A 14,330-nucleotide genomic window follows, 5' to 3' on the forward strand; every position below is an offset into this window, starting at 1 on the left:
GCAAGATTTCTGGCTCTCACAGACCTGTAACTTCTTCTTTAAGAGGCTCCTCTGTCCTCCACTCGTTACCTGTATTAATGGCACCTGTTTGAACTTGTAATCAGTATAAAAGACACCTGTCCACAACCTCAAACAGTCACACTCCAAACTCCACTATGGCCAAGACCAAAGAGCTGTCAAAGGACACCAGAAACACAATTGTAGACCTGCACCAAGCTGGGAAGACTGAATCTGCAATAGGTAAGCAGCTTGGTTTGAAGAAATCAACTGTGGGAGCAATTATTAGGAAATGGAAGACATACAAGACCACTGATAATCTCCCTCGATCTGGGGCTCCACGCAAGATCTCACCCCATGGGGTCAAAATGATCACAAGAACGGTGAGCAAAAATCCCAGAACCACACGGGGGGACCTAGTGAATGACCAGCAGAGAGCTGGGACCAAAGTAACAAAGCCTACCATCAGTAACACACTACGCCGCCAGGGATTCAAATCCTGCAGGGCCAGACGTGTCCCCCTGCTTAAGCCAGTACATGTCCAGGCCCGTCTGAAGTTTGCTAGAGTGCATTTGGATGATCCAGAAGAGGATTGGGAGAATGTCATATGGTCAGATGAAACCAAAATATAACTTTTTGGTAAAAACTCAACTCGTCGTGTTTGGAGGACAAAGAATGCTGAGTTGCATCCAAAGAACGCCATACCTACTGTGAAGCATGGGGGTGGAAACATCATGCTTTGGGGCTGTTTTTCTGCAAAGGGACCAGGACGACTGATCCGTGTAAAGGAAAGAATGAATGGGGCCATGTATCGTGAGATTTTGAGTGAAAACCTCCTTCCATCAGCAAGGGCATTGAAGATGAAACGTGGCTGGGTCTTTCAGCATGACAATGATCCCAAACACACCGCCCGGGCAACGAAGGAGTGGCTTCGTAAGAAGCATTTCAAGGTCCTGGAGTGGCCTTGCCAGTCTCCAGATCTCAACCCCATAGAAAATCTTTGGAGGGAGTTGAAAGTCCGTGTTGCCCAGCGACAGCCCCAAAACATCACTGCTCTAGAGGAGATCTGTATGGAGGAATGGGCCAAAATACCAGCAACAGTGTGTGAAAACCTTGTGAAGACTTACAGAAAACGTTTGACCTGTGTCATTGCCAACAAAGTGTATATAACAAAGTATTGAGAAACTTTTGTTATTGACCAAATACTTATTTTCCACCATAATTTGCAAATATATTCATTAAAAATCCTACAATGTGATTTTCTGGAAGTTTTTTTCTCATTGTGTCTGTCATAGTTGACGTGTACCTATGATGAAAATTACAGGCCTCTCTCATCTTTTTAAGTGGGAGAACTTGCACAATTGGTGGCTGACTAAATACTTTTTTACCCCACTGTAGATGCTAGTACTGTTACTCATCCTGTGAATGGGGGAATACTCCCTCTCTCTAAATCAGGGGTGTTAAACATACAGGGTCCAATCCGGCCCACAGGTGGTTTGAGAGAAAAAAAATGACTAAAGGGGCAAAATGACTAAAACCAAATAGAAACAGTGTAGAAATGATAATGGACCTACAAATATATTGTGTCCAGCTTGCTAATAATCACCTAAATGAAAGCTAGATAGGGAGCATTGAAAATTCCAAAATCGATGGATAGAGGACTATTTTTTGCACATTTTGACGGCGAGGAAATATAACCAATTTTCAGTGCGGCCCTCCGGACCTTGGTGAAGACCGAATGCGCCCCCCGGGGCTAAATGAGTTTGACATCCCTGCTCTAAATGGACCCTTTGCTCAGAAGGTCACCTCTCAGGGTTCATCCAAAATAAAACAAAGCCTGTGACATGAGTTTTGCAAAGTTTTGTATATTTTTTATTGAGTGTTGACCACAGAGCTGGAGTGCAACTTCTTGATAACAAAGTTTGGATCACTGGAACTTCACCCTTTACTTGGTTAATGACATTTGAGACGTAAACAACAAATGTCAGATGTCAGGCAGGGTTTGTCTGAGTGGAAAAACTGACTTTGGCTCCTATGCATGAATCACACATTTCTGGCAAATGTGGGCGAGGCACAGCTTGTTGCCTCTTTTTTATACCAAACAATGAGTGTATGGCCCATCACTCTTGACATCACTAAAATACTATTAAGCAGGCTGTGTGTTGCCGAGGAACACTGTGGTGCATACAATACAGAAGAAAACACAAACCCGCCTGGACTTGTGAGGGTGCACCCCTCCCTCCTGTAACCACACCACTTTCACGTTCTGAGCGTTGGCACATGTTTGGAGGAACTTTTTACTCTTACTGTACTGCCATTATAAAACCATTTTAATGTACAATCTGTGTATAGGGCAATGGGAGTAAATGATCACTTTTTTGGATTGTTTACCATCATGCCAACACACACACACACACAATCCCTCTCTAGCTCTATTGAGCACCATTAGATTAATTTAATTAGTTACATTTAATTTCTCTGCAGAAACAGTGTGACCCGCTTCCTGATGCGTCTGTAGAGATAGTCTGTTTCCTAACCAACAGGTTGACCTGACCAGGAATGCCTCTATCTGTGTTTCCCTGATTACTTACCTGTGCAGGGAGATCTGATACATATTACGAGTATGACTTTTTCAATAAGAGACTAGACAGTCTTTCCCGGAATGAGGATAACGTTTCAGTTTTTTGGCAACCAATTTTCCGGTGGGGAGGGAAACCAGTAAATGGTATAGATTTAGTAGGAACTGATGACCTCACTTGACTTGAATGGAAATGCTAAAATTACACTGGCAAGGAAAATGACCATCTGGTTTCAAATCCCTAAAATGTTCTGGGTAATCTGTTGTTCAAATAATAGTCCTGTTTATAGAATAGTTGTTAACAGGGTTAACAAGGCACCCTTTAGGCCATGTCATGCTGGCAATATGTCCAGCTAAAAATACACACTCAAAAGACAAAATTAAAAGTTTCAGAACCATCCCTGTGACTGTTTGTGGTTTCATGCCCCAGAAATATTTAAAATGTTATAGGAAACCTGATGAAAGCCCAAAATGTAGTTCAGCTCAATATGACTGCTACTTACAAACATATTATAAATGCATGGCCAGAAGTGCGTGGCCAGAAGACCTAGTTTACCCATAGGTAACTTAATTAAGGAGACACATACCAAGGGAAATATAAGCACACAGCTAAGTAAATATATCAGAAGGGACAAACATAATGTCTTTAATGGTACAACTGTGGTTATTGTGTGTTGAGTAATGTGTTGCTTTGTCAGCTGTTTTAATAATTTAGGTGGCAAGTAGGTTTATTCTTCACAAAGTCAAAAGTTATTTGCAAGGATGTCACATTGTTAATGAAAATCATATAAACCAAAATTGCATTTTCCATCCAGACAGAGCTCCTTGCATCAAGAGTCCACCATAGGTCTGCCGGCAGTTACAAAAGTTGTCTCCAACCTATCATCTCCAACCTGTCTGGTCTACAAAATTGAGCCATAAGTGTGACAGTTTAACACCATGTAAACCTTATACAGTATGTTCAACTTATTTTCTTAGTAGCTTATCTATCTAGGCTATAAAACATGTCCTATGTTAACTATAGGTTAAAGAGGAGCATGTCTAAAGGTTAGGCTATAGGTTTCAAAGGGGAGAAACGTACCACTTGTACCAGAAGCTGCAGATGTATCCAATGTATATAGAAACCAATCATTGGATGTATCAGTAGGCTACCACTCAAAAGTTGCCTGTTTTGCCCACCCAGGGAACCAACTGAGATCCGTTGGGCGTGGCGAGGGATACTGTCTCTCCCATGAAATATTTATCTTACCCAAACTTGGCAGTGGTGCAACGAATCATTCACAGGCAATATATGTATGCAAAGTTGTAAACAGGCATACACGATTCATTGAACTTCAGCCAGTAGTACTGAGTGAGGGCTGTTTTGAGCATGAATTAGCCTACCTATATTTCGCGATGATGAGCGTTGTCCGTCCGTCGTCCTTCAAGCGGATTGTCGTGCGGTTCGTCCAGTAAGATATTTCCTCCGCGAGGATCGAGGCACGATTCTAAGTTTTTACACGCAACAAATCGACGGAAACTGTCTCTGGACGCTGCAATAAAGGTAGTCTAGTTGTCAGCTTTCATTTACCCAGAGATAATAAGAAAGATTGGCTGACTGCCACGCCCGACTCAGCTATTTCCCCCTCCCTAGCTATAAAAAAAAGCAAAGCACCGCCTCGAACTGTCATCTGCCGGCACTTTGACCAACGCCGTGATGTAACCTACATTGGGCTTGTCCTATCTACCCCAGTCTAGTCTAGTAAATGGATGTGCGTTCTTCTCTCATCATTTATGTGCCTTGCCCTAGGCAATAGAGCAGCGATGGACAAATCCAGTTGCAATCGATAGGACTTCATTTTTTCCTATATTTGATTTTCAATGCACTGTGAGCCTATAGCGCACTACATCTTCAGCCAAGAGGTCTGGACCAGTTTCGCCTCGATCACACCGACAGTTTTATTGCATTGTGGTACACCGGAAGTACATTCATTTCCAATGGAACGCTGCCTTTGCCTTGCAGCATTGCACTGCATAGGCAGTACGTTATATGTAGTGCATACGTTGGATTTATCAAACTGTATGCATAGACGGCTTGACAGAAATGGTAGCAGAAGGTGAATGTCGAACTTTTGTTGCACACATATCCAGATGATGCTGTGTACCATTTTGCGCAATGACACTGTCGGTGTGATCAAGGCGTAAATTCGATAAATCCAATGTATGCACCACACAGAACTCACTGCAACTGCCTCTGCAATCAAACGCAGCGTTCAATGGAGATGAATGTAGTTCTGGTGTACCAAAATGCAATGATACTGTCGGTGTGATCGAGACGTTAGGCCTATGAGCTCCCAACTGCCTTGTTACGTTAGTAGTTTATATTATGCAACATCAAAGATAATCCAATGTGACAGATAGCAGTCCCATAACAGGGTGTGTTGAGGCAATGATGGATTGACAGTAGCCTAATTATTGATTCTGACCCTTTGAGGGCGTGAATTTATGAGGTTGAAGCACTGAACAAATTGGCATACAGGTAAAAAGGCGTCTCAATCCATTAGATAATTTAATACCAGATGATGAACCAGAGGATTTTCAGGCACAATAACAAAAAGATGCCATTTGGTAAAGCACATGACATTCCAACCATTCACAACAAAGGGAAGGATTTAAAAGGAAAATCCTCAATAGAGAGTATGGGCTGCTGGCAAGAGCTCACTAGACACTGCTGCTGTAGACACACAATGTCTGACCATGTGGGTGTTTGTGTGGGTAGACGGAGAGAGCTCTGCCAGATAGGCTGCTGCTTAGAGCGCTAATCATCAGAAATCATGATGTATAGAGGCCCTGCATGTAGGAATGACTCAATGCCGTCAGAAAAAAGCCATGCAGTACAGACAGTACCATGATGACAATCACGATCACAATTTTATTTTTTTCCTTTGTCACAGCACAAAAGATAAAAGGACACAAAATGGCAGAAAAAAAATATAGGATACAGAAAAAAATCCAAATTGATCTCTATTTAATTGAAATGTTTGTACATTCTGGTGACACTAACAAAGTAGATTTGAAGTTAGATTTCCACATGGTTGTTTTTGACTGCATGTCTTTAGATCAAGTCCCTTGTCGTTTGTTACTAAGTATCGTTCAGTAATTCAAAGCTTTTAGATAAAATAGTTTGGTAAAAATATGAATTGTCAATATCAACACAAACAAGCATCAACCATTATTAAAATGAAACAGGTAAGGCTACACAATGTTACATTCCAATGGTTTAACGTCAATTGGACCCAACTTCATGTTCACTATGTACAACAGAAGCAAAGAACAATGAGCTTCAATTGTCTAAAATGACAAATGTATTTACATAACACAAAAAACATCTTCAAGCATACTGCATCTAGCGTGGAGATGCCGCCCCAGCACGTCTTCAAAATCTATAAATAAAATGCATGGCACAAAAAAATGTCATAAAGGAGAAGAAAAACATCATGGCATATTAGCAAAAACAATGCTGAAGTCAGCAAATGTCCAGAGCAGCATTCTGAAACACATGGATGCCAACTGACAAAATTCACATTGTCTAATTACTGTATAACAAGAATAGCTAGAGAATGTGTATATTTTTTCAATATAATATTTGTATTTACATGATTTTTTAAATAGTAATTCATTTACATAATTGAAGGTATAGGATGGGGGGAAGTAGAGAAGCTTAGGAGAAGATCAGACATAGCTTTTTATTATGCCACTCTTGTAAACATTCCATCTTAGAATATCCTGGGTATTATCAGTTAACTTCTCTTTTTACAGGTGTATTTTTGGAAATGTCCTTTTAAGGCAAAGATATTAAACAAGCTCATATGTAAGTAATACTCTTCTGCTCATTTTAGGAGCCATTCAGATCTTTTCATTTCCCCTACACCCTTTCACTTATCTTTAAAGAGATAAAAACTGACATATCAACTGTCATTAAGAAATAGACCCATAATTATCATTCAATTGAGAAGGGGAGTATTTTTTTTTTTTAGAGAGGTGGAATAACTCACTAATCAAAACGCCCGGTTTGCACTCCTCTCTGCCATGCTAGACCCCCCTGCTCCTAGTGTTGGGTTATTATAGGATCTCCTTATAAGATCTCCTCCACCCCATGGGCAAAGATCATGACCAGGCCAGGCTCTAGGATCATGTCCTCTCCCATGTGTTGGTTCTCACAGGCCATCACCACCACCGCCTGTTTTCCAGGGATCCTCTTGGCCACATAGTTTTCATAGTAGCGCCGGTTCATCTGCCGCGTCTCTAGCGTGGCCAGGCCCTGTGGCCAGTTCCTTTCGTGGGCATTCTCGATCAGGTCGTTAACGATGGACAGAGGACAGCCGCTGTCGATGAGTGAACGCTTGATGACCGCCTGGAGAACTGCGTCTGGCGTGGAGATCATCCCGCCCCAGCGCGTCACCCGCACAGGTTGGAGGGAGTTGACCCATCTGTTGGGCAGGTGAGGAACAAGTGAGATGTGGAATAGGGACTTTAGCTCTAAAGCACTTTGTGACAACACTGCTGATGTAAAAAGGGCTTATTAAATATGATTGATTTTAAAGCGAGTTTGAGTGATTGTAGCACATTCAAACAATATCCAACATAATAGATTTGAGGCTGAAATCAAGTGCTGAAACTTCTGAAAATATCCTAGAGGAGAGGGCCAAGGGGACAGGAGAGTAAACTCACTCCAGGATCTCGTTGTACTCAATGCTCTCCTCCAGGTTCTGCATGTTGGGGTTGGCACCGCGTATTGCTCTCATGTAAGCTTTTAGCAGCTGGATGTCCCGTTTCTGACAGAAGAAGACACACATCAGATCCCTGACCATTGAGGAACAGAGCACTAATGGATTTGCATACAGGTATATCACAGGAGGTTGGTGGCGCCTTAATTGGGGAGGACGGGCTCGTTGTAATGGCTGGAGGGGAATGGTATCAAATACATCAAACACATGGTTTCCATATGTTTGATGCCATTCCATTCGCACCGTTCCAGCCATTTATATAGCCGTTCTCCCCTCAGCAGCCTCCACTGAGGTATATGTATGCAACGTGTGTGTGTGTGTGCTTACTTGTTCCCCCAGCTGGTGTTTGTGCTCTGCAGCATTCTTCTCTAGTTCAGAGATCTTGGTCTGCTGCTGCTGTACCACGCCACGTATGTGCTTGATGCAGTTGTGGTTGCACATCTCATCTTTCGGCATCTCCAGCCTGTGGAGAAATTGTGACATTTTGAAATTAAACCACTAGGTCACTCTAGAGACCACTACAATACTAAATACAAGACTAGATAATCTCACGTTCTGCAGTGGTGGTGCGGCATGCCCAGCAACTCAAAAGTCACAGCCATGTTTTTCCATTCTGGCCGGTCTGTTCTACTCTGCTGTGTAATGTGCTCTAAGGTCACTCACCCACAGCCCTCCTCACAGTTGACAGGTCTTTTGGGGTTGTGTTCGCAGTCCTTCAGGTGAGACTGTAGTTGATCTAGCCGCAGTGTGGCTGTGCAGCCGAAGCCGGCATTGTCACAAGCGATTTGGAGTTTGGAGAGCATGTTGCGCATGATGCGGGGCACAGGCCGGAGGTGAGCCAGTGTCACCACGCTGCGGTCCACAGGACAGATCTGCTGCTGGTTGAACCACTGGGTGATGCAGGCGTTGCAGAAGGCATGCTCACAGTGTGGGGCCTAGACATATGAGAAAAAGGAGCAGAGATGGAAAAAGGGAAGATGGGAGGGGGAAATAAGTATATTGTTTTAAATCGGTGAAAGGTCTATATTAAGAACTCAGTGATAACCTGTCTAAATAAAGGATTAATAAAATAAGTCCTTGCAATAGATCTGGCCGAGAGGTATAGAAGGACACTAACCTGCACTGGCTCCTCCAGTACCATACTACAGATGGGACACAGCAGGTCTTCATCCACCTCCCCTTGGAACCTGGTGACGTCGTACCCCATGGCACATCACTGATACACACCAGTTTCTGCAGAATACAAGCAGGCTAGGTGAGTCAATGCCTGGAGAAAATCAATTTCACACCAATGCAAACCTGTCCAGGAGTGTTTATGGGATATCTGCAGAAGCAATGCAGCAAAATGAACATACGCACCCTATCCTGTGCAATGAACATAACTTCAAGGTCAAGCCTTGTTACCATATTAAACAACTTCAGCTACAGTGCCTTCGGAAAGTATTCAGACACATTTTGTTACGTTACAGCCTTATTAAAATAAATCCTCAGCAATCTAAACACAATACCCCATAATGACAAAGCAAAAACAGGTTTTTAAAAATGTTTGCTAATTTATTAAATATAAAAAACAGAAACACCTTATTTACATAAGTATTCAGACCCTTTGCTATGAGACTCGAAATTGAGCTCAGGTGCATCTTGTTTCCTTTGATCATCCTTGAGATGTTTCTACAACTTGATTGGAGTCCATCTGTGGTAAATTTAATTGATTGGACATGATTTGTAAAGGCACACACCTGTCTATATAAGGTCCCACAGTTGGCAGTGCATGTCAGAGCAAAAATCAAGCCATGAGGTCGAAGGAATTGTCCTTAGAGCTCAGAGACAGGATTTTGTCAAGACACAGATCTGGGGAAGGGTACCAAAACATTTCTGCAGCATTGAAGGTCCCCAAGAACACAGTGGCCTCCATCATTCTTAAATGGAAGAGGTTTGGAACCACCAAGACTCTTCCTAGAGCTGGCCGCCTGGCCGAACTGAGCAATCGGGGGAGAAGGGCCTTGGTCAGGGAGGTGACCAAGAACCTGATGGTCACTCACAGAGCTCCAGAGTTCCTCTGTGGAGATGGGAGAACCTTCCAGAAGGACAACCATCTTTGCAGCACTCCACCAATCAGGCCTTTATGGTAGAGTGGCCAGACAGAAGCAACTCCTCAGTAAAAGGCACATGACAGCCCGCTTGGAGTTTACCAAAAGGCACCTAAAGACTCTCAGACAATGAGAAACAAGATTCTCTGGTCTGATGAAACCAAGATTGAACTCTTAGGCCTGAATGCCAAGCGTCACGTCTGGAGGAAACCTGGCACCATCCCTATGGTGAAGCATGGTGGTGGCAACATCATGCTGTGGGGATGTTTTTCAGCAGCAGGGACTGGGAGACTAGTCAGGATCGAGGGAAAGATGAATGGAAGCAAAGTACAGACAGATCCTTGATGAAAACCTGCTCCAGAGCGCTCAGGATCTCAGACTGGGGCGAAGGTTCACCTTCCAACAGGACAACGACCCTAAGCACACAGCCAAGACAACGCAAGAGTGGCTTCGGGACAAGTTTCTGAATGTGCTTGAGTGGCCCAGCCAGAGCCCTGACTTGAACCCAATCTAACATCTCTGGAGATACCTTAAAATAGCTGTGCAACAACGCTCCCCATCGAACCTGACAGAGCTTGAGAGGATCTGCAGAGAAGAATGGGAGAAACTCCCCAAATACAATTATGCCAAGCTTGTAGCGTCATACCCAAGAAGACACAAGGCTGTAATCGCTGCCAAAGGTGCTTCAACAAAGTACTGAGTAAAGGGTCTGAATACTTATGTAAATGGTTCTTCAGTTAATTATTTGTAAGAAATTAGCACAATTTTTTTTTTTTTACTGTTTTTGCTTTGTCATTATGGGGTATTGTGTGTAGATTGATGAGGGGAAAAAACAATGTAATACATTTCAGAATAAGGCTATATATAACCTAACAAAATTTGGAAAAAGTCAAGGGGTCTGAATACTTTCCGAAGGCACTGTATATCATTATACTAAACAATTTGGAGTGGCTCATTAGCTTGAGAGAATTAGTGAGAGAACAAAAGAAAAGCAGTGGTGTTACCTCGCTCACAAATGGTCCTCATTTCTCCCATTCAGCAGGACTGTCAAAGGTCACATGGAGTGGTTTGGATGACACACTGTATGGGGAGACAGACACAATCAGACCCATAGCTAAGCCTAACTGGGTAGCACATTTCCAGGCATTTACTAGGAATAGTATAGGACCTTATGGCAATTACACAGTAAGTAGGCCTACACAATATCCTTGGAATTAATCATGACATGCATCTTCATATTATGCTTCTCAGACCAGGCACAGTGCAGGTGCACAAATCGAAGTGCATAACAATGAAATAATGATTGGTAGCTTAGCTGTAAAATAAGTGGGGCACAGCGATAACATCTAGCTAGTATCTAAATTGATGGTCTTTCTGGCATACTGAAGATGATGAAACAGGGCATCAGCGTAGAGTTTGATCTGACTAGGGTTTATTTTCTCAGGTGGTGGCTGAGAGTATTCTGATTAACACAATAGTATAATCACAACTACACCATATATACAAAAGTATGTGGACACCCCTTCAAATTAGTCGATTCGGCTATTTCAGCCACACCCATTGCTGACAGGTGTATAAAATAGAGCACACAGCCATGCAATCTCCATAGACAAACATTGGCAATAGAATGGCCTTACTGAAGAGCTCAGTGACTTTCAACGTAGCACTGTCATAGGATGCCACCTTTCCAACAAGTCAGTTCGTCAAATTTCTGCCCTGCTAGTGCTGCCCCGGTCAACTGTAAGTGCTGTTATTGTGAAGTGGACATTTCTAGGAGCAACAACGGCTCAGCCGCGAAGTGGTAGGCCACACAAGCTCACAGAACTGGACCACGAGTGCTGAAGCCCGTAGCGCGTACAAATAGTCTCTCCTTGGTTGCAACACTCACTACCGAGTTCCAAACTGCCTCTGGAAGCAACGTCAGCACAAGAACTGTTCGTCGGGAGCTTAATGAAATGGGTTTCCATGGCCGAACAGCCATACACAAGCCTAAGATCACCATGCGCAATGCCAAGCATCGGCTGGAGTTGTGTAAAGCTTGCCGCCATTGGATTTTGGAGCAGTGGAAACACGTTCTCTGGAGTGATGAATCACGCTTAACCATCTGGCAGTCCGACGTACGAATCTGGGTTTGGCGGATGCCAGGAGAACGCTACTTGCCCGAATGCATAGTGCAACTGTAAAGTTTTGTGGAGGAGGAATAATGGTCTGGGGCTGTTTTTCATGGTTCGGTCTAGGCCCCTTAGTTCCAGTGAAGGGAAATCTTAACATTACAGCATATTGTACAATGACATCCTAGACAATTCTGTGCACAAAGCGAGGTCCATACAGAACTGGTTTGTCGAGATCGGTGTGGAAGAACTTGACTGGCCTGCACAGAGCCCTGACCTCAACCCCATCGAAGACTTTTGTGATGAATTGGAACGCCGACTGCGAGCCAGGCCTAATCGCCCAACCTCACTAATGCTCTTGTGGCTGAATGGAAGCAAGTCCCCGCAGCAATGTTCCAACATCTAGTGGGAAGCCTTCCCAGAAGAGCGTAGGCTGTTATAGCAGCAAAGGGGGGACCAACTCCATATTAATGACCATGATTTTGGAATGAGATGTGCAGGTGTCCACATACTTTTGGTCATATAGTGTTGCTACTATAGATGATAGACTGTAGTTTAAATCAAATTAGGCTGTTCATTAGGCTATTCTGTTTTCCTAGACACACAAGTCAAGACTGATCAAGGAATGTGGGGGAAAGCTAGAACAACAGAACCATAACATTGGATTGAAAAACAATGTCCTAATGGTAGAATAAAAGGACAATATTTCTGAAATTGAGAAAATCTCTGTTTTACACACTTGCTGTCTAATCTGTATGCCAACTGTCTAGCCTCCCATTATATGAGTGGAGGCTCGTATTGGCCAAGCTTACTGGTGACCTATTTTCAGTAACGTTATGGCAGCAGCACTACATAGCAGACTGTGGAGTGGTTAAATAAGAGATCCCTTTCTCATATCTAACTATCTGATATTACTGGGCATTTTACAGACTGTGACAATCTAACGTTAGCCCCTAGATATACAGCTTGCTAGCTATGAATGTACTGCAGCTTATAGCTAGCGAGTTGCCACCAAACATTCGTTTTTTTGTTTAGAAAATAGCTAAACCCAACTAGCTAGTTAGCTAATGCTGGCTACTTAGCTAGCACTGCAGCTGACTAGCTAACATTAGCTAGCCAACTGTTGGCTATCAGCAGGCTGTTGTTGACTTGCTAGCTATATCAGACTAACCATTTCCCCCCAAAAATAAAACAATCTGTTATCAGAATAAACACTTACGTGTTTGAGGCGCAAGCAAAATTGCTGCTACAATTTCAGACCTCTCTGCTGATTAGCTAGCTAGGTATGGTAGCTGGTTTAGCAAGCAAGCCACTCCTACACCTCCTCGCGGTGCTATGCAACCAGAGAGGGGGGTGTCCGAAATTATTTAAATCAAATTATATCATTTTTTTTAGGATACAATTATTTTCTTTCGTTTTTCTGTTGACATACCGGTACTTGAAAGAATATATAACTAAATCTTGTTTGTAATTCAGCATGTGTCTTTGGATATGGGCTCTCAAGTTTGGGGCCATCCTCCAGTTTCCTGTGGAATTTTTATTTATTTTTTGTCATTTTAGCAGACGTTCTTATCCAGAGCGACTTACAGTTAGTAAGTGTATACATTTTTTCATACTGGCCCCCGTGGGAAACGAACCCACAACCCTGGCATTGTCCTCCCGAGTGGCGCAGTGGTCTAAGGCTCTGCATCGCAGTGCTAGCTGTGCCACTAGAGATCCTGGTTCGAATCCAGGCTCTGTTGTAGCCGGCTGCGACCGGGAGACCCACGGGGTGGCGCACAATTCACACAGGGTAGGGGAAGGAATGGCCGGCAGGGATGTAGCTCAGTTGGTAGAGCATGGTGTTTGCAACGCCAGGGTTGTGGGTTTGATTCCCACGGGGGGGCCAGTATGAGAAATAAAAAAAATAATGTATGCACTCACTAACTGTAAGTCGCTCTGGATAAGAGTGTCTGCTAAATGACTAAAATGCAAGTGCCATTCTCTACCAACTGAGCTACACGGGGCCTTTATTTAACTGGTGGCAGACTCCTAGAGTCCTCTGGGAGATTACACACTGGGGGACCACTTACTTTCCTCCTCTTTTTTTTCAGGGTGTCACTGCCTCTTGTGGGGTCAAGACCACCACAGATGAAGGCCATAGATGAACCAGCGAGGAGAGGGTATCTTCTTTGATGAGGTTTAACAGCAGTTGGCATCCAATAAATGCTGCATTACCGCCACCTACTAGACTGGAGTATAACCCCCTTATACTTTGCTTTAAAAAAATAGAATAAAAAAAGAAATATTAACATTTACCATACTCCACAATTTAAATATATTTGGTCCTACTTCAGGCCAACAGCCTGAAAGAATGGGACACCACCACTTAACACGCCCTGTAACTCTTCTGACATCAAATCTCGCACACCCAAATACCTCTCTGCAGCTGCCACCACAACCTCTATTTTCTGCGACTTATGTTCCATCCCAGCAGTACAGTTGATAGCCATTGCTATAAATGCCAAAAATCCAATCTTACTGAAACATATATCACTTGTTGGTTTATCCCTCTGTACTGGTACAGATCTACTACTCACACCACTCCTCTCAGGATCCCTCCCCCTTGACCCATCTTCCTCTACTTTCTTCACACTTCTCACACCTAGGAACCTGACTCCTACACCCTGCTGCCACATGCCCATAATAATAATAATAATAATATGCCATTTAGCAGACGCTTTTATCCAAAGCGACTTACAGTCATGCGTGCATACATTTTTGTGTATGGGTGGTCCCGGGGATCGAA

General features: G+C 43.3%; 2 protein-coding genes across 3 annotated transcripts in view; both read right to left on the reverse strand.

The window, feature by feature from the left end:
* Positions 1–4,508, reverse strand: part of LOC121538033 (diacylglycerol kinase alpha) — a 34,337-nt gene extending 29,829 nt beyond the window's left edge. For both annotated transcript variants that reach the window (XM_045207040.1, XM_045207038.1), the window contains exon 1: positions 3,959–4,508. The gene's annotated coding sequence lies outside the window, so the exon portion shown is untranslated. The remainder of the gene's footprint in view (positions 1–3,958) is intronic.
* A 953-nt stretch (positions 4,509–5,461) lies between these two features.
* LOC121538032 (E3 ubiquitin-protein ligase NRDP1) lies at positions 5,462–12,867 on the reverse strand. The gene is made up of 7 exons (XM_041845770.2): positions 12,762–12,867; positions 10,436–10,511; positions 8,459–8,574; positions 8,005–8,276; positions 7,669–7,804; positions 7,286–7,389; positions 5,462–7,044 (listed from the first exon to the last, which is right to left on the reverse strand). Exons 3-7 carry the CDS (start codon positions 8,546–8,548, stop codon positions 6,690–6,692), a joined length of 957 nt encoding a protein of 318 aa, XP_041701704.2. The 5' UTR covers positions 8,549–8,574; positions 10,436–10,511; positions 12,762–12,867; the 3' UTR covers positions 5,462–6,689.
* Positions 12,868–14,330: the final 1,463 nt, after the last annotated feature.

This window comes from Coregonus clupeaformis, chromosome 24 (genome assembly GCF_020615455.1).
Source record: "Coregonus clupeaformis isolate EN_2021a chromosome 24, ASM2061545v1, whole genome shotgun sequence".
Taxonomy (NCBI): Eukaryota; Metazoa; Chordata; class Actinopteri; order Salmoniformes; family Salmonidae; genus Coregonus; species Coregonus clupeaformis.

Coding starts and splice junctions, on each gene's coding strand:
- LOC121538032 (XM_041845770.2), bottom strand. CDS start 8,548: ATGGGGTACGACGTCACCAGGTTCCAAGGGGAGGTGGATGAAGACCTG. Junction 8,277..8,458: donor TACTGGAGGAGCCAGTGCAG/GTTAGTGTCCTT, acceptor TCATATGTCTAG/GCCCCACACTGTGAGCATGC. Junction 7,805..8,004: donor AACTGTGAGGAGGGCTGTGG/GTGAGTGACCTT, acceptor ATTTCTCCACAG/GCTGGAGATGCCGAAAGATG.